This window comes from Dipodomys ordii, unplaced genomic scaffold (assembly GCF_000151885.1).
Source record: "Dipodomys ordii isolate 6190 unplaced genomic scaffold, Dord_2.0 Scaffold18, whole genome shotgun sequence".
Classification (NCBI taxonomy): Eukaryota; Metazoa; Chordata; class Mammalia; order Rodentia; family Heteromyidae; genus Dipodomys; species Dipodomys ordii.
In genome coordinates, this window is record NW_012267234.1 from 12,312,674 (window position 1) to 12,335,326 (window position 22,653).

The 22,653-nt window shown below is 44.6% G+C and overlaps 1 protein-coding gene across 1 annotated transcript in view; it reads right to left on the bottom strand.

Moving 5' to 3' along the window:
* Positions 1 to 22,653, bottom strand: part of Glg1 (golgi glycoprotein 1) — a 43,722-nt gene that overhangs the window by 1,240 nt on the left and 19,829 nt on the right. The window contains exons 8-15 of the mRNA XM_013012685.1: positions 21,356 to 21,509; positions 18,753 to 18,890; positions 14,815 to 14,901; positions 12,858 to 12,920; positions 12,002 to 12,115; positions 10,856 to 10,944; positions 9,174 to 9,291; positions 7,847 to 7,939 (exon numbers count right to left, since the gene is read on the bottom strand). Coding sequence (XP_012868139.1) covers positions 7,847 to 7,939; positions 9,174 to 9,291; positions 10,856 to 10,944; positions 12,002 to 12,115; positions 12,858 to 12,920; positions 14,815 to 14,901; positions 18,753 to 18,890; positions 21,356 to 21,509 — 856 coding nt within the window. The remainder of the gene's footprint in view (positions 1 to 7,846; positions 7,940 to 9,173; positions 9,292 to 10,855; positions 10,945 to 12,001; positions 12,116 to 12,857; positions 12,921 to 14,814; positions 14,902 to 18,752; positions 18,891 to 21,355; positions 21,510 to 22,653) is intronic.

A 22,653-nucleotide genomic window follows, 5' to 3' on the forward strand; every position in this document is an offset into this window, starting at 1 on the left:
GAGCTGAAGAGCTGAGGGACAGCGCCCAGGCCCAGAGTTCAAGCCCCACAACCGACAAAAAAAAAAAAAGAAATGTTTTGCGTAAGGGGGCTTTCCTTCTGTGGAAGAAGCCTGGCTGGAGGAAGAAATTAGTCTTGTTTCTGGCTCCTGTCCAGATTTCCAGTCTCCCATCCCACCTACTGCTGGCCCAGGTGCCTGGCTCAAGGAGCCTGCGGGCGAAGTGGGGCGTGGGGGTGGGGGTGAGATAGAGCAGTGTGTCTAACAGTCCAAGATAATGGTGTCAGCTGGCAAAGCCAGATGACAGTGACCCTGCTATGGTCATTTTCAGTGAGTGCCTGGAGCCTTGCCTTACCCCAAACCTATTCACTAGTATGGTTTTTTGTTTGGTTTTGGAGGAGGGAGGACTAGGGTTTGAAGGCAGGGCCTCGCTCTCGCTAAGTTAGTGCAATGACTGAAAACGACTATTTCTAAATAGGACAAACATTCCAAGAACCAACCAAGCTGTTTAAACTTCAACTCTGCCACAAACGTGGCATTTTCTATCAGTTTAGAAAGAACAGAAATACAGAGAACCGCAAGGATGTTTCCATACACTGGGAGGAAGGCTGCAGAGATGCTCAGGAACAGTAGTTCCCACCCCAATCCAATTCTGCAAACCTCAAGACTTCCTGGGGGCCTATATTCCATCCTGTTCTTGGCTCTGAGCATCAAGCCCAGGTTTCCCTCATGAGAACCCCTGGAGAGGGAGGGGCCAGCCGGGCCAGATTTGCTCAGTCAGGAGGGTGACGGTGCTGCCGGCAATGCAGGCGTTTTAAGTCTCCTGAGACTGAAGACTACCAGGCCAGCTGCTGAGAAGCAGGAAGACCCTAATTCTGGATGGAGGGGCAGGTCAGACGCTCCCCATGATGACCTGTACTGCCCTAGCCATTGACCCACTACCGGGAAAGGTAGCAAAAGGAAGAAAAGAAGAAAACCACAGTATTCAAATGTAGGTCAGTCAGGTGAGACAAGGAGTCATGTGGACCAGCTGATCCACAAGCAACACAGCGCCATGGAGCACATTTCAGGGAAGACAGACGCCGTCAGTGACTGCACACGCACGGACAGTGCAAATGGGAGGCAAGAGAGGAAAGGGCCCCGCGAGGGGCCGTCTACGCGGACAGTTTTAGGCACATGATTTATAATACTTTCTGGACATCTAACAGGGTAATAAAATATATATTATATAAATATATCTCCTACTGTACATGCTGCCCTCCTGTACAGCCACTGTGACGCCATGTCCAACGTCGCCAAAGGCGCGCCCGCTGACCCTCTGTGCCTGGCTCCGTCCTTCCTCTTGCGCCTCAACCCTGTCCACTCTGCACTGGATGGTGAGGGAAGATGGCCAGGAATATTCTTCCTGTAACAATCATTCTGGAAAGGCTAACAGATCAGCAACATACATTTAACCAGTGCCTACTGGAGAGAGTAATGTAGCAAATGGACAGAAAAAAGAAATGGAGAAATCCTCTGCCCTTTACTGCAATTCCTCTCCCCATCCCTCCATCGGCTTGTCTGGAAAGTGTGCCTGGAGTGTGCAGAAAGGCCAGGCTGCACTGCAGTCGCACCCTGGGGCCGCGCTAAATCGCTGCAGCTCATTGTTTCTACCTTGTTACTGTAGCCTGAAGAATAAAGCAAAGTGAATTGGACTCTGGCTCCTTCTTCCTGCCCTGCCACTCCCACCCAAGTCTCCCAGGACCCCCCCCCTTAGCTTTCCTCCCGTGAGGCAGAGAACTGCTAGAGTGACCACACCATTAGCAAGGCTGACAGACAAGGGACAGTCCTGCACCATCCTGGAGGGTGAAGGGAAGCTGGAATCAGGGGACTGACCTGTTTCACAGACCTCTGACTCTCCTAACCCACTTGTCCCTGGCCTGGGAAGGCGCACGCCCCACTGCCCTGCCGCGAGGCAGTGCCCACAGCAGTACCCACAGCTGTGGGGCTACGACCAGCAGTGGCTTGTTTAGGGCAGCAGCTGGAAGGCATCGCTGCTTCAGCAGAAGCAAACAGGACCCAAAGCAGTTTGATTAGTGTTTCCCATTACTTGGTGAAGTCCCTGCCCCGACGTGGTCCACAGGTGCTTCTGGAAGATGATCTGGACTCTCAGTGATCATGTTCTGGGCATGTGCATTCCCTCCAATTCCTGCCTTCATTTGACACAGTCACATGGAAGAAAGAACTCCGCTGCCCAAGTCAAGCCTGGAGATGTGCTACTATATACATTTTTTCCTTCCTTTAAAAATTTCTTTTTTTGTTTTTGGTGTTTTTTTTTTTCCCTTGTTTTTGATTTTTTTTTTAAAAGCATTTTGAGTTGCAGGTCAGGTGTTGGTTCTGGAAGTACTGTAGTTCTGTTGGTATGAGAGAGATGTTCTACGGGTGGGTAAACCCAAGTTCGCCGACAAAGGCTACCACCAAAGCGACCAGCTGACGCTGCACAGACGGCTGGGAGGAGGACACCGCGGATGTGGCCAAGTCTGGACGGGACAATGCAGTGGGCACCTGCTGCTGCTCTATTGTGGGTGTTGGTGCCACCTCTTAGGAGGGCGAAGTGAGGGTATGCTATACAGGAAGGCTATACAGACTGGGCACTGGATAGGTAGTTCCTTTGGTGGTCAAGGCACCTCTACCTGTCCTTGAGCTCTCGTGTCACACGCTTGGTGATCCGTCCACACATCAGGCCGATCAGAAACAATATGCAGATGCTCCCACTGATCACAGACAGGATGTAGTTCTTAGATGGGGAAGTCATCACTTGCATGGCAAGGTCAGAGAAGCCATCTGCTGGGGCCACCTGGAAGGAGACAGCATTCTGTGACCCTGTGGAGAGCTGGGTAGCAGTGGCGCTAAGTCTAATGTATCCCCTCAGTAACTAATTCATGGGTTTTCTTTTGGGGAATGAGACAAGAAAATCAATGTAGGCTACAATTCTCTTCCTGATCACAAAACTATGTCTGCCGTATAAAATTATGAACAGAAAGATACGAAGGCAAGTGATCACCCCCTGGGGTGCCTGGGCAAAGGCTTCTCTTATTTTCCCTGGATTACTGCATACACCAGTTCAGTGGGCAGACCTCATGATTCCACAGTACAAATGAAGATTCGGTTGCTCAGGGACTGATACGGTGGGTATATGACCTACACAAGGCCACCAGTTCGCATATACTTTTTTTTAATTATTTGTATTTTTGTCAGTCCTGAGGCTTAAACTCAGGGCTTAGGCGCTGTCCCTGAATATCTTTGTGCTCAAAGCTAGTGCTCTACCACTTGAGCCACAGCTCCGGTCCAGCTTTTCTTTTACTACTTAATTGGCAATAGGCTCATTTCCAGTCAGGCTGGCTGCCAACCATGATCCTCAGATCTCATCCTCCTACATGGCTAGGATTACAGACAGAAGCCACTGACAAAGCTGGGAGCCTGGGTGGAATCTGACCACCCAGGTCAGATTAGGCTGCTCCTACCCATCTTGTCATCAGAAGAGAACAGGGAAATAAGAAATTAATGAGATCTGAGACCCACATTTGCCAATACAGAACAAGCTGAGTCATTCTCAGCTCAAAGGAGACGAAAGGAGCAAGGGAGATTGGACTCTGTAGGACCTGTTGGGTGCATCTGTGAACCCAGAGCGTCACAGGTGAATTTTTTTCCCCTTGAAAGGGGGAGCGAGGAGGAGGAGCGTACTGTTGTGAGAGCTAAGATCCTGAGTGCAGGGGGTGACAGTCCTGGCAATGTCACAGAGCCAGTCGGATGCAAGGGAACAGGGCAGCTCCGGCTTCATAGCTACCCAAAGAATTTTAAGACTCATTGGCTGCTCTTCCAAATACACGGATGGCTCCACTTCCAGCAGGGCAAGACCAATGAAATATCTCACAGAACAGATGGCCCTGGCAGAGCCTCTCTTGGCCTTTACCTTTGCCGCATAACTCCACATTTCAATCCGGTCATTAAGGCGCTTTTTGCACTCAGGCTGTAACCTCACCCGCTTATCCTCCAGAGCCTCCATTAGGCAGGACATTTCTGTGGTAGTAAGGAGAGAAGAAAGATCTGCAACCATACAGAACAGACTTTACAATTACACTTTACATTTCTGTAAAGCTGGGAAGAAGGATATCCAAGAATATACTAGAGAACTCTGACTTTTTTTTTTTCTATTGTGTCGGTTCTGGGGCTTGTACTCTGGGTCTGGGCGCTGTCCCTCAACTCTTCAGCGTAAGGCAAGTGCTCTACCATATGAGCCACAGCACCCGTTTTCTGGTGGTTAACTGGAGATAAGAATTTCACATACTTTCTAGCCCACACTGGCTATGAACTGTGATCCTCAGATCTCAGCCTCCTAATATAGCTAGGATGGCAGGCATGAGCCACCAGAGCCCGGCTAAAACAAATGTACTTTTTTTGGGTCAGTTGTAGGGTTTGAACTCAGGGCTTGGCCACTGTTCCTGAGCCTCTTTGTGCTCAAGGCTAGCGCTCTATCAGCTGAGCCACAACACTACCTTCCAGAACTCAGACTTGTGCGTTAAACATATTCTAGTAAACATCAGTGAAGACCACCATGGTGAGGACAGGGCGTCAGTGAAGACCGCCATGGTGAGGACAGGGCGTCAGGGTATGTCTCTTCTTTTCAATGCACAAGCTTGGCCCATAGAACAGCCTCTACATGCTCCTGGGTTCCAGTAGTAGAACTCTACAGTAGTTGGCAGTGTCAGACACAGCACCACTAGGTCTTGGGAACACAAAGCTTTTCTTCTCCATGACTACTTTATTTACTTATTTATTTGGCACATTACTTATTTATGTGCCACATTATTTAAGAACATGCTTATTGGGCCCACTGTGGCCCCAGTGTAAACTGGGTAATGGTGGGCCTTTATTTCCATGACAAATAACTAAGTCAGTTCAAACCTGCAAGATTATTCCCAAACTGATTATGCCACAAAGGACTGATTTCCACAGCATCAACCAGGCTTCCAGGGGATGATGTCTATGGCTAGCCTATATTCACAGAACAGAGTGGCAGCAACTAGTGTGTGAGAGTGAGTCTTAACTCCCCCTGGGAAGTCCACACAGGGTCAGCGGGAACCAACGCAGTAACTTACGACGCCCACGGCCAGGGGTGATGGCCGCACAGTGGTGTTTAATGTCCAGGGCACAGGCTGTGTGAAGAACTGGGTCCACAAAGATATCGGCTTTGCTCTCCTTCAGCATGTTTAGCACTTCCTGTAAAGGGAAGGCCATTGTGGAGAGAACTTTCATGGAACACATGCAGCAGTGATATTGTCTATAAATACTTTATAACAAGCAAACAGGTTGGTAGGGAGACTGAGGGTTCACTACTACTCAGAGATAGGTGGCAACATGGCCATGCTGATCCTCAAACCCAATCTAACTACCACTAGGGGATTCACTGTATAAGCAAAGTAGGTATGTGGTCAGACATGTGTTCCCAGAATACTGATGTGCCACATCAGAAATACCTGTTAGTTTTTTGTTTGTTTGTTTTGCCAGTCATGGGGCTTGAACTCAAGGTCTGGGTGCTATCCCTGAGTTTTTTTGTTCAGGGCTAGTGCTCTACCACTTGAGCCACAGCTCCATTTCTGGCTTTTTGGTGGTAAACTAGAGATTAGAGTCTCATGGACTATCCAGCCTGGGCTGGTTTTGAACTGCGATCCTCAGAGGTCAATCTCCTGAGTAGCTAGGATTACAAGTGCGAGCCACTAGCATCCAGCAAGAACACCGTTTTGGTGGGGAATTGGGCAGATGAGAAAAAGGAAGCGAGGAAATGTTACCTTTTTACACATCTCTGTTTTGATCTTGAGTAGGTTGACCTTGAGGCACTCCTCTACTTGGCCCGTCTGCTCCTGGGCTGCTGCTTCTTCAGCACACAGACTGGCAATCTGCTCAGAAGACACAAGAAAACAAAGGCCACACGCTGAGCACAGAAAGAGTAAGTGGCACTAGAGAATCCCAGCACTGGAGAAGAGGAGGATTGAGAATTTGAATTTAGCCTGGGTAACTACACAGTAAAATTGTTAAATAACAAAAAGAAAAAAGAATCAATAACAATAACTAACTCCAGTACAAATGGCTTCCAGAAAAGATGATTCTGGTATTCTGGTTAGTCTAATCAGTCCTGAATAGGCAGTTGTCTGCACTGTCCCAGGCCCGGCTTACTACTGCCTGACTAGTTATCTACCACCAGACACCTGATACTCTAAACCTCTTGATGATTCTCCCACAGAAGTACTCAGGGCTTAACTCAACAGCTTCCTGGTGGGATTGTGTGCTTCTCCTGCACCAAATGCCAGGCTCCTTCACAATGACTGGCAGAGCAGAATGTTAGGACCTACACTTATCTTTACGCTGTCAACCCTGAGACTGGAGTGAGACTGTCCCAGAACTTGTCCAAAGAAAGCTACTCCTTATCTCCACAGGGAAGAACAGACAGCCAAGTGAAATACTAAAAGCAAATGCTATTTACGGAATTCAGACCCACAATTTGGCTGCATGTTGACACACTGACACACATATACACACATTCCTTCAGAAAAGCCTGTAAGTGGAGATAACAAACCTTTGGACAATTTTATGAGTAAGCTTTGCAACATCTTTAGCTGATTTCCTAAAATTGACATAAGTTGAACAAGGTTCTTCACTTGGACTTTTCTAGCTAGGACACCAAATAATTTCCAGGGCTGGGAAGGTGGCTCAGTGGTAGAGTGCTTGCCTTGCATGCATGAGGCCCTGGGTTCGATTCCTCAGCACCACATAAGCAAAAAGAAAAAAGCCAGAAGTGGCTCTGTGGCTCAAGTGGTAGAGTGCTAGTCTTGAGCTGAAGAGCTGAGGGACAGCGCCCAGGCCCAGAGTTCAGGCCCCACGACCGGACCCCAAAAAAAAAAAATTCCCTACATGACTCTTACATGATCTCTAAATAACATCTTCTTTGGAAGGGGACCATTATGAAACCTGATAAAGATCAAAAGAAAGAGGTAGAGAAGAGGAAAAGAGAAGGCAGGCAAATATAATTAAGGTACATAATATGCACATATGAAAATGTCACAAGAAAATCCATTACTTTATACAATTAACAAATGTTAACTTTAAAAAGGCAAAAGAAAAAAATGCAATGGGAGCAGAATGAAGGAATAATTGATTCTGGAGATGCAATGTTGAGCAAGCCACAGAGAGGAGGCAGGAGAGAAATCTCTAGGAAGACAAGGTGGGGGAGGATGAGGCAAATGGAACAAGAAGAAAATGAACAGCGACAAAGAGAAGTGCCAGGGAAGAAGTCAGAAAGCCAGTGTGGGGGCACAGAGGGGATGACGGGGCTGAGCAGGTGTGATGGGTCTCTCCCCACCAGTGAAGAGTTATTAGGATGTTACCTTCACACGACTCGTATAATTAAAACATGAGACATGGCTCAAGCCATAGAGTATCTGTCTAGCAAGCTTAGCCTCCTGTCCCTGGTTCAAAACCCCAGGATCTTTTTTTTTCTTCTGTGTTGGTTCTGTAACTTGAACTCAGGCCTGAGCTTTGTTCCTGAGCTTTTCTTTGCTCAAGACTTGCACTTTTACCACTTGAGCCACAGCATCACTTCCAGTTTTATTTGAGTTGTGTCCTGGAGGTAAGAGTTTCATGGATTTTCTTGCCTGGGCTGCTGGCTAAAGCCCAGATCTAAGCCTCCTGAGTACCACAATCCTCAGATCTAAGCCTTCTGAGTAACTAGGATTACAGGTGTGAGCTGCCAGTGCCTGACCAAAACCCCAGGGTCTAAACAAACCAAAACAAAAATTAAAGCAAAAAAATTTACCTGAGCATTTCCATATTGCACAGTGGAACAGTAGTTCTTGATGTCACTCTTGCAGGCTTCATAGAGATCTGGCTCTAAACGGATGTCCTCTGTCTGCACGAGAGGAAGTCAGCATGGAACAGTGAGCTAGTTTTAAGCTGGAGAGTTCAAAAGTTCTACAGACATGTTAGCTGAATCTTGTCCAGTGACTGTGACATCTGTAAGTGGCAGCAGTGTGGCCATGCTGCAGAACTGAGATATAGTTTCAGTTCTGAGACAGGCTAGCCATATAGCCTTGAATCTAGGCTATATGAAGGTTCATATCTATTCTGAAATGCAAACCTAAAATTCTATTATTGTACTGAGTTAGGCTCAGAGAGAGGAAACCAAAGCTTCCAATCAAATCTCTATACTATAGTAGAACATTTGGGTTAGCCCCACTCACATGGACTTATCGAATCACTACAAGTGTGTAAAAATCTACTACGTAGCTTCGGGATATTATTAATTTTGTTTGGTCTTACTTAGTTTAGCTTAGATGGAAGGGATACACAACATATTTTTAGCTCTTTTTAACAAGGTTTGGGCTTGATCTCAAAAGGAAAGCAAGGGGGCTGGGAAGGTGGCTCAGTGGTAGAGCGCTTGCCTTGCATGCATGAGGCCCTGGGTTCAATTCCCCAGCACCACATAAGAAAAAGGAAAAAAGCCAGAAGTGGCACTGTGGCTCAAGTGGTAGAGCGCTAACCTTGAGCTGAAGAGCTATGGGACAGCGCCCAGGCCCAGAATTCAGGCCCCATGACCAGACCCCCCCAAAAAAAAATTAGGCAAAAGGAAAGCAAGAAGATCCCCCCTACAGGGTACATTGTGGATGACTTTCCGTAATTCATTTCTGCTGATGAGTGTATGGCATTTCCCAGATACTGCTGTAGATCAGGGAGTGGGCACAAACACCAAGCTGGTACAAGTGAAGCGAAAGGAGTTTTGTTAATGGCCAGTGGAGGTTTTTCTCTCTTTTCTCATTTTGCTAGCGGTGACTAGTGGGGCAGGTAGTCCAGCTGCCACAGGCAGCCAATCTGATACCATGGAGAACAGAATGAAGGGAGAAGATCCTCAATCCTTGAGGACATTACTGACCCAATGATCATATCACATGCTTATTTTGTCTTACAGCTTGACCTCCAGTTAGGCATGGTTAAAAAAAAAAGTTATCATTTGAAATCACACAGTGAAAAAAGAATTGTCATATGGTAAAATCTGAGCACATGACCCTATGTCTTGATCATCACAACATGCCCTAACCCTCCCAGCTGGGTAGGTTCCAACCCCAGTGGTTTCTGGGAGGCATTACCATCTCCAGCTCCTCCACTCGGAGCTGCTTGCGGCACTTCAGGGACACCCTGTGCTCCTTGGCTTCCTGCAGAGTGTCATTGCGCACTGTGGTACTCAGGCAGATCACTACATCCACCCTGCCAAGAAAAGATGAGATATAAGACTGACTGGAGTCACAGTAGGCAGATGGCCTGAGAGCTGGACTGGGGCAGGGCAGGGCATCCCATTCACACAGAATTCATAAGCTTTTCTCCCATGCTTTTGAATGTCTTTCCGTAAGCACCACAGTTTGTTCAGTGCTAAAAGCTGTACCTTGACTATAAATGACTATTCTTTTATGTGATATTGGCCTCAAGGCACAAGAGTAGTGATGCTGAAAACTCGGGTAGGCCAAAGAAAAGCCATAAAATATTCCTTGTAAGTGAAAAGGTTAAAGTTTTGCAGTATGGAAAAAAATTATGCTGCGATTGCTAAGATCGATATTACTATAAGATACTGAGAGATATTACATTCTTATAAGCTTCAATATAGTTTTTGTTGTTGTTTTGCTGGTTGTGAGGCTTGAACTCAAGGCTTGGGTGCTGTCCTTGTGCTTTTCTGCTCAAGGCTAGCATTTCAATACTTGAGCCACACCTCCACTTGCAGCTTTTTTGGTAGTTAATTGGGGATAAATAGTCTCATAGAATTTCCTACCTGGCCTAGATTCAAATCTCAATGCTCAGATCTCAGCCTCCGGAGTAGCTAGGATTAAAGGTGTGAGCCACCAATGCCCAGCTTTTATTGCAGTTTTATTATTAGTAATTCTCATTAATCTCCTTCTGTATCTAATTGACATATTGAACTTTATTACGGGTATGCAGATAGAGAAAGAGAAGGTGTATATGGGGTTGGTACTCTGTAGTTTCAGACATCTGCTGGGGGTCTTAGAACGTATTCCTTGCTGACAGTGGTGGTCAGCTGTAAGGGGGAGCTACGGTACAGAAATCATTAGTAGCCTGAATGCCTATATATTCCTGACTAGAGGAGAAACCAGACAAGGGACATGTGTGCAAAGACACCTCAACGCTTTGTTTAAAGCAAGTGACTACAGAAGAATGCTGCTGTTCGCTGTGAGACTCTGCTTTATTGTGAAACTCATTCTTTAAGAGAAAGAAACCTGGGCAAAATGGGAACTTGATTTATAGGAGGGAAGATAAGTTCTAAACCAGTTCCTGTTCCAAGAGCTATGCAGAATTGGTAGTCCTGCCATCAAAGCTTATTAGTCTCCTTATGAAGACTTAATTTCAAGGAGAATTCAAGTTCTCTTCCTCACTAGGGCTGTAAATTGGTGAAGGCTTGGCTACTTTTCTGTACCCAAGATGATGTAGTGGATAATGCCAGCAGTCGGTCCACTTCGCACACTGCAACTTATTTCTCTAAAGTACACAATCTCTATCTGCTCTATTGGTTAGGTAGCTGAAACTTGGAAAGTCAATACTAATCTTCCTATAGTCTATCTATGGGCTCTCCTTGTAAGAACTCCAACCAGAGCCGTGGCTCTGAGCAGCTATGATTGGCCACATTCCCAAGGAAGAGAAATAGGTCTCTGGGCTCTCTGGGCTATTTCTTCCAGGCAGCTGAGGTCGTCTGACATGTCAGATATTCATTCAAGTAGCTAAAAGGACTCAGGGAAATAGAACAGATCAATTAAAGGCTACATACTTCTTTTTTATGTTGGGGCAAAGTTTCAACACATCCTCCTTGCAGGCCATTTTAAACTTGTATGAGAAACGAAAATCCTTCATCTGCACCTGAAAGATAATGAGAAAGAATATCAGAAGCTCTGTGGCCTAGTAGTCAGCAATGGCAGGTGACATTTTAGTCATATAACTTTCAGAGGCCTGCTCATAAGACCCTGGATGACTTGCCTGCATCTCACACTTCAGAACCTGATGATCTCTCATGATTCCCCACACCATCTCTGGCATTGAAGTCACTGTGTCACACAGGAAAATTTCTCCAAATTCTTTGGTTTGCTTTGCCACTTCAAGTTTCTACACAAACAAGCCCCTCCTCTTTCACCTTCTAGCTACCACTTTGGCTCAAGGCGCCCATGGCTGTAACCTTTGTACACATGCTTCTGTATCTTTCTCCTACTACTTATCATTAGGGCATAGGAGTTCATTAACACAGCAGAACACAGGCAGGTGGGCTACCTGCCCTAACAAGTAGTCACCTTAGCTGATGAATCATCTTCCTTGCAGGAAATGCCTGCTATCCCCAACACAAGTAACTACAGACTGCTTCCACAATCTTTTTTTTTTTTGGTTGGTGAACTCTGGGCCTGGGCGCTTGTCCCTCAGCTCTTCAGCTCAAGGCTAGCACTCTACCACTTCAGCCACAGTGCCACTTCCGGCTTTTTCTGCTTATGTGGTGCTGAGGAATGGAACCCAGGGCCTCATGCATGCAAGGCAAGCACTCTACCACTGAGCCACCTTCTCAGTCCCATGCTTCCACAATCTTATATGCTGGATTTAGGTTTTATGATTTAGAAGAAAACAGAGTTCAGGGTTTTCATACATACCTGGGCCACTGTACTGTCAGTCACACAAAACAGAAAGAAAATGCCTGCTTACTTGTCTCTGGCCCCAGCAGACTGATTGTTCCCTAGTGGCAGGGACAATGTCTCACTGGGCATTGCATGTACCTAGCAAAGTACTTGGTACAATGGACTAAAACCACATTTGCTGACAAATTCAAAGTAGAAATAAATAAACAAGTTTTCAAGACCAGAGAGGTGCTAAGATGTTCCAAAAGAGGAAGTTAATCAGTAATCATCCAAACAGCTAAAATAGGAAATGGACTGACCAGTTGGAAGTGGGTAACTCCAATGGCACACTTCTCATTCATATCTTTCTGATGTTTGTTCTGTATCAGACACTCCATCAGGTCCCCAGAGTCTATCTGGTTGTCTGCTACATCCTGGGGAAGACAGTATACACTCACATTTCATTTGTAACAATGAATGAATACAACCTGTAGCTCAGTCCATGGAAACATGAACAGGGCTGATTACAGAAGCATTCACAAATGAGATACTTCATAAATTATTCAAAACAGGCCTAAGAAATCACAAATGAGAAATAGTCAGTGAATAAAATGTATACAGCCAGTTGCTCTGCACAAGGCAGGAACATGTTCTCTGAGGTCTTTACCTGCTTTCCTTATGTAATTGTGGCAGGTGCTCTAATAATCTCTAACACAGTCATTTGACTGTCAGAGCCCATGGGTTCCCCTTTGTGTTTCACTCCTACAATTTAGGGAGTTCAGTAAGTGGATTAAATAAGGTAAAACAGGATTCAGTCAAGATGGAAATACAAAGGTGACATCAGGAGAGGGAAACCGCTACTATAGCCAGCAAGTCCTGGGAAGCACCCAGATACACTTGCTTCTGGAGTCCTCCCTTCTACACTTTACAAAGGGCATCTCTGTCATTGCTACCCATAAATCCAGTCATCTGAAGAGGCTGTCCATACAGCGTTTCCTGACGGTGGCCCTTCTCTATCTTGTTTATATTTCCAAGATTTACTTGTTAAAACTGACTATCGTTCAGGAGAAAAGACCTCATCTCTAAAGTCAGAGATGAGTCCCACACCCTTGGGAGACCAGCATCCTAATGAGTTTTGTTTGTTTTCTAATCTTTGTTCCTCTAGATATCACTTACGTGGCAAAAGTTCTGAATTATGGGCTCACAGGCTCTCATCAACAAGGCTTCTATCTGAATGTCCTGTAAAACATAAGTAGATTCATAATTTTTTGGGGGGATCCGGTCGTGGGCCTGAACTCTGGGCCTGGGCGCTGTCCCTCAGCTCTTCAGCTCAAGGCTAGCACTCTACCACTTGAGCTACAGCGCCACTTCCGGCTTTTTTTTCTGCTTATGTGGTGCTGAGGAATCAAACCCAACCCAGGGCCTCATGCATGCAAGACAAGCGCTCTACCACTGAGCCACCTTCCCAGCCCCTCATAATTTTTATTTAGAAAGAGCCAGGAGGAGGGGCAGTTTCTCCTTCTATCACCTCAGGATATAAACAACTTATACTCTAAAAAGTAAAAGACATTACCCCTCCCCCACTCCAAACACACACTTTTGGTAAAACTAAGGTACGGACTCAATACCCTGGACTTGTTAGGTAGGTGGTCTACCACTTGAGTCACACATTCTAAAAGACATTGTTTCTTACAGACAGATTCTTGTGCCTGAACAAAAGAGAGGACAAAGTTAAGAAAGGTGGGATGCGCCGGGTGCTGGTGGCTCACGACTGTAATCCTAGCTACTCAGGAGGCTGAGATCTGAAGATCAAGGTTCAAAGCCAGCCAGGGCAGGAAAGTCCGTAAAACTCTTATCTCCAATAAACCACTAGAAAACTGGAAATGGTACTGTAGCTCAAGCAGTAGAGCACAGGGACAGCACCCAAGCCCAGAGTTCAAGCCCTACAACCAACCAAAAAAAAAGAAAGGTGGGATGAAGTGGGTGCCAGCAGCTCAAGCATTTAATCATAGCTACTCAGAAGCTGTGATCTGGTGGATCAGAGTTTGAGGTTAGCTCAGGCAGAAAAGTTCACTAGGCCCTATCTCCAAAACAGCAAAAGGCAGGAGTAGTGATGTGGCTCAAGTGGCAGACTGCCTGCCTATAAAATAGAAGACTGAGTTCAAACCCCAGTACCACCACCAAAAAAAAAAAAAAAAAAAAGGTGGGAAGAAGAAACAGTAGTAATATTAGAGCATGCAAAACCTTTGGAGCTTTTCCAAAATGTTAAGCAACTGAAAATGAAAACAAATATAATTGATATCTACCTTTTGTTTCTAAGTTCATAAACCAGATCACAGACTTTAACCAGATGATAAACCACTGCTAAATGCCTTTAAGCAGAACAATCCTGGTTGTTCCTAGAAGGTCCCTAGCTGCTCGGGTCCTTCTATTAAAGAGCTACAGCTCAAAAAGGTCCTCCCCAACCCATAAGGACATGATGAAAATGGGAGAGAAGGGGAGGGAAGGTGAGAGAAAGAACAAAATTTGAAAACTAGAAAGTAAAATGCTTACAATGAAAAAAAAAATTGCATTTCCTTGTTTCTCTGATTTCTGCTTCCACCAGATAACTTGAGCATTTTTAGCTACCTCCCTGCCATGGTAATAGTTTTTGTATTTCTGAATAATACTCTTGTGCTTATGTGTGTTTCTATTCTAACGAATCCCAGGATGTTACTTCATCTTTCACATAACTGGAAATCCCAAGCTTTTTGTTCAACATCCATTCCCAATGACGTAACTAAAGGAGCTATAAGGAGAACAGAGTGTGGATGCTTGAGTTACTCTTGAGTGTGACTCACAGACTGACAGAGCAGCAATCTTTCCTCAAGGGAGAAGGACTCATCACTGTGATAACCGATTGATGTGAAGCCACTTGGTGAAGAAAACCTAAGTGTTAATTTTTCTAGAGAAGTGAGGGAAAGGGTCAGGACACAGCAAAATGGTTTGAGAAAACAAAGAGGGAGAGTCTGATTAAGTTTCTTTTGATTTTTCAGAGGCTCTACATTCTCAAGAGTGTTGGAAGAGCAGAGCTGAACAAGAAAGGCCAGGTGGCTGGCAGTCCCTCTCCTCTGAGGAGCTACATGCTGCTTACCTCTGATTCTAACTCGGTGAGGTTGCCCACTATGTCTCTGCACTCCACGGCCAAGTCATCCAGATGGTCCTGGAGGCACTCAAGCTCCTGCATATGAAAAGGCAAGTGGTGGTGTTCATCAGTCGCATCAATGAACACCAGTCTGCTCCCTTTGCACTGGTCCTCCTTTCTTCTTCCTGAAAAGGCACTACCTCACTGCACACAGCACAAGTTTATTTGATCCCCAAACCAAGGGTGTTAAAAAGATAATTACTTAATTAGTTGATGTAGCAGAGTATTTAAGAAGGTCAAGGGGTATAAGAAGTCCAAACCCAACAGGCAACAGGAACTGATCTTCAGCTGTTCTCAAACTCTAAAAATCTCTCTCTCTCTCTTTTTTTTTTTTGGTTGGCTATGGGGCTTGAACTTTGGGCTTGAGTGCTGTTCCTGAGCTCTTCAGCTCAAGGTAAGCACTCTACCGCTTGAGTCACAGTGCCACTTCCGGTTTTCTAGTGTTTTATTGGAGATAAGAGTCTCACAGACTTTCCTGCCCAGGCTTTGAACTGAGATCCTCAGATCTCAGCCTCCTGAGTAGCTAGGATTACAGGCATGAGCCACCGGCGCCCCACTCTAAAAATCTTTATCAGGCTTTTATTCCACTCCATCAATATCTCCCTATTCCACTTTTAATCGTTTAATCTATGTTTTGATTTTATCTATCTACCTACCTATTTACCTGCCTCTCTGTCTGTCTAGGTACTTTTTTTGTGTGTCTAGTCCTGGTACTTTCACTTGTTTTCTCTCTCAACTTTTTCACTAAAGATTGGTGCTCTATCATTTGAACCACTCCTCCAGCTTCAGCTTTTTGCTGCTTAACTGAAGATAACAGTCCTTTAGTTATCTCAGCCTGGGCTGGCTTCTAACTGCAACCCTCAGATCTCAACTTCCTGTAGCAGCTAATATTGTAGGAGCCAACAGCATGTGGATGGTACTAGTAAGATCTCTGGGCCTCCTGCTTCCTTGGCAGGAGCTCTCACTTGAGTCATGCCCCTAGCCAACCCCCCTTTTTAAATTGTTCTTATAAAGGTGATGTACAGAGGGGGTTACAGTGTATGTCAAGTAAAGAGTGCTTTCTTTTTGTATAAGGAGACCCATTCTCTCACTCAGCTTTTCCCCCCAACCCTTTTTGCCACATACCATTCACCATATCTAGCTAGATGAGGACTTACAACTTTTTTGCTTAGGCTGGTCTTTAACTGAAAACTCTTCCATCACTGCTTCCTGATTAGCTAGGATTACAGGTGTGGGCCTCGGAGCCTACTCTTATTTCCCATTTTAGATGTGCACTTTGACAATGATCAATGGGCCACAAATTCATAGTAGAAGGCCATGTATTACATTGAGATTCTTCATGGCTAGCCTGGTGCTTGGTGGCAGCCCATGCCTGTAATCCTAGCAACTCAGGAGCCTGAGATCTGAGGATTGAGGTTTGAAGCCAGCCTGGGTAGAAAAGTCTATGAGAGTCTTATCTTCAATTAACCAGCAAAAAGCCAGAAGTAAAGTTATGGCTCAAGTGGTAGAGTGCCAGCCTTGAGTGAAAGTTAGTGTGAGTTCAAGCCCCAGTACTAGTAAAAAAGTAATAAATAAAACAAAATGATAGACTCTTCCTGGCCAAATCAGGTGAAGACCCTAGGCCTGGATTACATCATAGAGCTCAAACTCATATGAGTCAGATTGAGTATTCTAAACCCAATCACAGGATCCTCTGAAGGAAATCCATTAAACAAGACAATGTGGTAGTTTGGGCAACTTAAAAGTTACTCGAGCTTTGGAAACTGAACTGCCTGGAGTCAAAGCTATTAATATACTTTTTAGAAGTTTAGGTGTAGCATCAGTTTCCTTTCTCAAGCAGATTCACTGCTATTTCTCAGCAGAGTGATCTGTTAAGTGATCAGATTTAATGTACTGATCATTCTGTTTTAGAACTGAAAGAGGGGCTGGGAAGGTGGCTCAGTGGTAGAGCACTTGCCTTGCATGCCTGAGGCCCTGGGTTCGATTCTCAGCACCACATAAGCAAAAAGAAAAAAGCCGGAAGTGGCACTGTGGCTCAAGTGGAAGAGTGCTAGCCTTGAGCTGAAGAGCTGAGGGACAGCACCCAGGCCCAGAGTTCAGGCCCCACAACTGGACCTCCCCACCCAAAAAAAAAGAACTGAAAGAGGAAGAGAAGAGTTGAAGGAATTATACAATAGCCAGAATGGAAGAGGGAAAAAAACCTAAAGGGAAGTACATTAAACATTTAAATGTTTCATAAAAGTAAGATAAAAAAATGGCTAAGGAAAAAAATCTTGGTTATGAAACTATTCCTTATATTTAGCTTCTCAGTGATGGTCTACAAAGTATTACAGCTTTTTAAATGTTTATGTGTGTATGAAGGAAACTGCTAGGACTCTGTATCAACACATCCTTTGTTCTAGAGACAACAGAAAGCTAAACAATAGGCATTTTCAAACAATAAACTCAACAGAATTGTACCAGGCTCAGAAAGCAGAAGGCTGAAAATACTGCTATACCCAATAGACCTAGTAAGTAGCCATATTGCTCCTTTAAAAGGTCTAACTTGGGCTGGGTGGCTCAGTGGTAGAGCGCTTGCCTTGCATGCCTGAGGCCCTGCACCACATAAGCAAAAAAAGAAAAAAGCCGGAAGTGGCATTGTGGCTCAAGTGGTAGAGCACTAGCCTTGAGCTGAAGAGCTGAGGGACAGTGCCCAGGCCCAGAGTTCAGGCCCCACGATCGGACCCAAAAAAACAAACAAACAAAAAAGGTCTAACTCTTATCCATGTACATTTTCCTACTTTAATTCCAGAAAGGTTTTTGCAGTAGTACAAAAATAAATCCTGGAAGCCTGCGATCACTCCTTCCCGTACTGGGTATCCTGCTTTTTGATAAAAGCCATGCTTCCTTCCCTGACATGGGAGCTACTCCTTCTTTATATTTTCCTATATGGAGAGGTTATAACATAATGGAAGAAATGCCTGATAAGAATGTGACTTGAGTCTTTTCCTTTTTTGGACAGTACTGGGGTTTGAACTCAGGGTCCTGTGCTTGCTAGGCAGACATGCTACTACTTGAGCCTTAGTCTCAGTTCTAGACTTGAGTTTTAGGTAGGAAAACCAATATATGTTACTTCTCTAAGCCATAATTTGGACAACTATGCTGGGAAAATGATTTCTTCTCCATACATCTTGTAGTGCTGACATTTGGGTCTATCAGTATTTACATATCTTGCTTAGCTCTAAAGAATTCAATATGGCTTATAAAGTTAAGGAAGGAAAATGTAAGATAAAATAAATTAAAATGGTTAAAACAAGGAAAGAAAAGTACATTAAGGGAAGTGGGATGGAGCCAGCAGTAAGCCTACAACAATGCCTATGTGTGTTAGAGGTAGGCAGACCTTCAGCTCTAAGCTCTCAAAGGGAAACATGAGGAAGGAAAATGACCAATTACAACACCAGTAGCAATAACATAAAAACAAAGTAGCTGCTTAGGAAAAATACAATATTTCTTGGGTAGTTATTCTACAGAGTACATTAAGTCACATAACAAATTGTCTGTGAAGAAAACACCAACTTTGCTGGGCACTGGTGGCTAATGCCTATAATCCTAGCTACCCAGGAGGCTGGGATCTGAGGATCGTGGTTCAAAACCAGCCCAGGTAGGAAAGTCCATGAAACTCTTATCTGCAATTAACCACCAAAAAACTGGGAGTGGCACTATGGCTAAATGAAAGAGTGCTCACTTTGAGCTGAAGAGCTCAGAGACAGTGTCCAGGCCTAGAGTTCAAACCCCACAACCGACAAAAAAAAAAAAAGAAGGAAAAAGAAAACAACACCAACTTGGACTTCATGGGGTACCCTACTCAAAACATGAGTCAATACTGAACGGGAAGGCTTGTCATTTACCTGGCCAGTTTCTGTTTTCTCACTACACCACTTCCCCAGATCTATCAGGCACTTATCCTGGAGGGCAGGGTCCAGTTTAACATCCATGGCACGCTGGTGTAGGATCCTTTGCACTTCCGCTCGGCACTCCCGTGAGAGCTACATGAGAAAAGAATAAGAAGAAAAGGTAACAAAACAACTATAGGAAGAACCCAAACACAGCAAAGGTGCCAGGAAGCTAACAGATAATCCTGTGTCTATCTCCCCAATGTTAGACAGCTCACTCTCTAGAAGTCCTTTCTCTCCGGGAAGTGTAATTATACATTCAGGTTTTTTTTTTTGTTTTTTTGGTGCTGGTCCTGGAGTTTGAACTGGAGGCCTGGGTACTGTCCCTGAGCTTCTTTTACTCAAGGCTAGAGCTCTACCACTAGAGTCACAGTGTTACTTCCAGTTTTTTCTGAGTAGTTTATTAGAGACAAGAGTCCCATGGACTTTCCTGTCCAGGCTAGCTTTGAGCCATGATCCTCAGATCTCAGCCTCCTGAGTAGCCAGGGTTACAGGTATGAGCCACCAGCACCCAGCTACATTCAGTATTTTCTAATATAAAATGACATCCTTTTCTGAGTTAAACCTGAAGGAAGACATTCACTCAAATTAAGAGTTTCTACTTCACAAAATTACACTCTACATACACAAAAAGGTAGCCAGGCGCCAGTGGCTCATGCCTGTAATCCTAGCTACCTAGGAGGCTGAAATTTGAGGATTGTGGTTCAAAGCCAGCTCAGGCAGGAAAGTCTGTGAGACTCTTTATCTCCAATAAACCACCAGAAAACCGGAAATGGCAGTGTGGATCAAGTGGTAGAGTGCTACCCTTGAGCTGAAGAGCTCAGGGACAGTGTCTAGGCCCAGATTTCAAGCCCCATGACCAAACCAAAAAAAAAAAAAGAAGAAGAGGAGAAGAAAAAGAAGGAGGAGGAGGAGGAGGAGAAGAAGAAGAAGAAGAGGAAGAGAAAAAAAAAGTGATGTCCAATTGAGGAAAGAATATACCCTTGTTCCGGAGAACTGAGTTCAAGCTGACCTAACACAGAATGAGCAAGCAATTGCAGAAGCAATAGTTACACAGAGCGAGACGCTGGTGGCTCACGCCTGTTATCCTTGCTACTCAGGAGGCTGAGATCTGAGGATTGCAGTTCAAAGCCAGCCGGGGCAGAAAAGTTCCCATGAGACTGTTATCCCCAATTAACCACTCAAAAGCTGGAGGTAGTGGTGTGGCTCAAGTGGTAGAGTGCTAGCCTTATGCACAAAGAAGCTCAGAGACAGTGCCCAGGTCCTGAGTTCAAGCCTCAGAACAGACCAAAAAAAAAAAAAAAAGTTACACAGTTCAGGACTAGAGTTTTCTAGATAAATTATGTGCAATGAAGCAGGTAGAATGGATATTTTTGGAAGGCCCATGGGAAAGCAGTCATTAGCAGGTATTATCAGTTTCCCATCCTAAAAAAAGGTCAGCACACCTGGGATAGGGGATAGGCCCTTATGGAGTCATGTTCTGACACTAGAGGGGGGGGGGGTGGCTGTACCAAATACCACTATGTCTTCCTCTTTAAGATGGGTAATTTTTCAGGTTTTTTTTTTTTTTTAACTTGAGTTTCATGTTTGCAGCAGGTGTTGTACTGCTTCCAAGTCAAACCTTCCTGACTAGAAAGGATTACAGGTGTGAGCCACTGGGACCAGGCTTAATTTTTTTTTTTAAAGCCAGAACACTGGATTCTATTATGTCTTTACTTGTAAGAGAAGGAAATTCCTGCTACGGGGACTTGCCAGATGCCAGATTTCTAAAGTCCCTGTGGCTAACAAGGATCATGATATGGATCCATGTTCTCTTATTTATAACCCTATGAAAATTAAGTCAGCTTTCACAAGTGAAGGAGGATCTTTTATATTTAAGTCTCCTCATTCTGAATTCTTAACAAGTTCTTGCGCTGAGTTCAGTAAACATGCATGTGAAATAATAGCCTGACTTCTTTCTGTAACAAGGCAGAACAAACATCCAATATGGTTTCTCATAAGGTGTACAAATGCCATTCTAGAGATCAAGCAGTATCCCAGAGTGACACCAGGAAAACCAAGCTCACACAAACATCCCACTGATAGACAGCAATTGGGGCAGACAAATACCAAGAGACTGGGTATGGAAGCTTTTGCTCCAACTAGTGCATTGTCAGAGTGGCCTCATTAATACAGGGATTTGTGTTCAGCTGCCAAGGGCAGAGCTAAAGAACCATTTCTATGCTGACTAAAAGCTTCTAATGGATCTTTAAAGCTAAATAAAGTTAGGACAGCAGAATTTAATTGTCCATTTGTGATTCAGATTTCAATAATTAAAAAAAAAAAAAACCACCTGGAACTGTTCCTCCACTCGCTTGGTTAAAGAAACCATTCTGGGGTGGGAAGAAGGTGGTGGAACAAATAAATGTATCAGTAAGGGACACTCCCTGAGTAAGTTTCCAGCAGTACACAAACCCCTCCTCACCAAATACAGGAAAGTTTTCCTAGGGTGAGAGAAACCAGACAATATACATCAAGCTATTTAATAACAGTAAGAAGCAGCCAACATGGACTCCTACCCTCCTTCCTTGTTCCTCGGTGCGGTAGGCGTGTCTGTACAAACAAGAGAACACAGCTCCAGGAGGCATAAGTTCACTAGTCTCGTTCCAACCATGGGTGTGGCAAAGTCGAGAAGCATCTCCCTGGCACTTTCGGTATAAGACAGGGTCCAGCCTAAAACAGTAAAAGAACTGCTATTCACCCCACCTTTCCTTTCTACACACATTAAGAAAGGGTTTACCAGGTGCTTGTTTATACAGTCTTTGATAATCACCTAGGGTATTGGAGACAGCAGATATGCAGAAGTATACTCCTGAATATCACTTTTTTTTTTTTTAAGTAATACTGGAGTTTGAAACCAGGATCTGGTACTTACTAGAGAAGTGCTTTAGCATTTGAGTCACACTTCAGCCCCTTTTAATTTAGTTTAAAGGGCTCGCCTATTTTTTGCCCAGGCCTGCCTGTGATTGATACTTAAACAGATACCTCCCAAATAGCTTGGGTTACAGATGTGCACCATCATGCCCAGTTTGTTTGTTGAGATGAGGTCTCACTAATTTTTTGCCCAGGCTAGCCTTGAAATAGAATCCCCTTGATCTCCACCTCCTGAGTAGTTAGGATCACAGGAATGTGCTACCATGCCCAGCTTGGATATCATTGTTAATGGATACACATGGTCAATCTATAGAAGTCTGTTAATCTTTAGACAGTAGACTTTTACCTCTAAGATGTCATCTTGGACCAGGAACTTCTGTAACTCCAGTACTTAGGAGGCAGAGACAGGAGGACTGTGAGTTTGATGCTAGCCTACACTGCCAGGATTAGTGAATGAGCCCGCATCTGTTATCCAAACCACACCAAGGGCTACTTAATTTTGACCACAATATATTGACAACTTTAGGCAGGATTATTTAATGGGAAGAGAAAGGCCAATATTTAACGAATAACTTTTATGACTATGAAGCATTATTATTATTATTTTGGGTGCCAGTCCTGGGGCTTGAACTCAGGGCCTGGGCACTTTCCCTGAACTTTCATGCTCAAGGCTAATGCTATGCCACTTGAGTCACAGCTCCACTTCCAGCTTTTGGCTAGTTATTTGAAGTCTCATGGACTTTCTTGCCCAGGCTGGCTTTGAATTGTGATCCTCTGATCTCAGCCTCCAGAGTAAATAGGATTATAGATGTGAGCCACTGGTACTTGGCCCTCTGAAACACTTTTTTTTTTTTTGGGTCCGGTCGTGGCGCCTGAACTCTGGGCCTGGGCGCTGTCCCTCAGCTCTTCAGCTCAAGGCTAGCGCTCTACCACTTGAGCCACA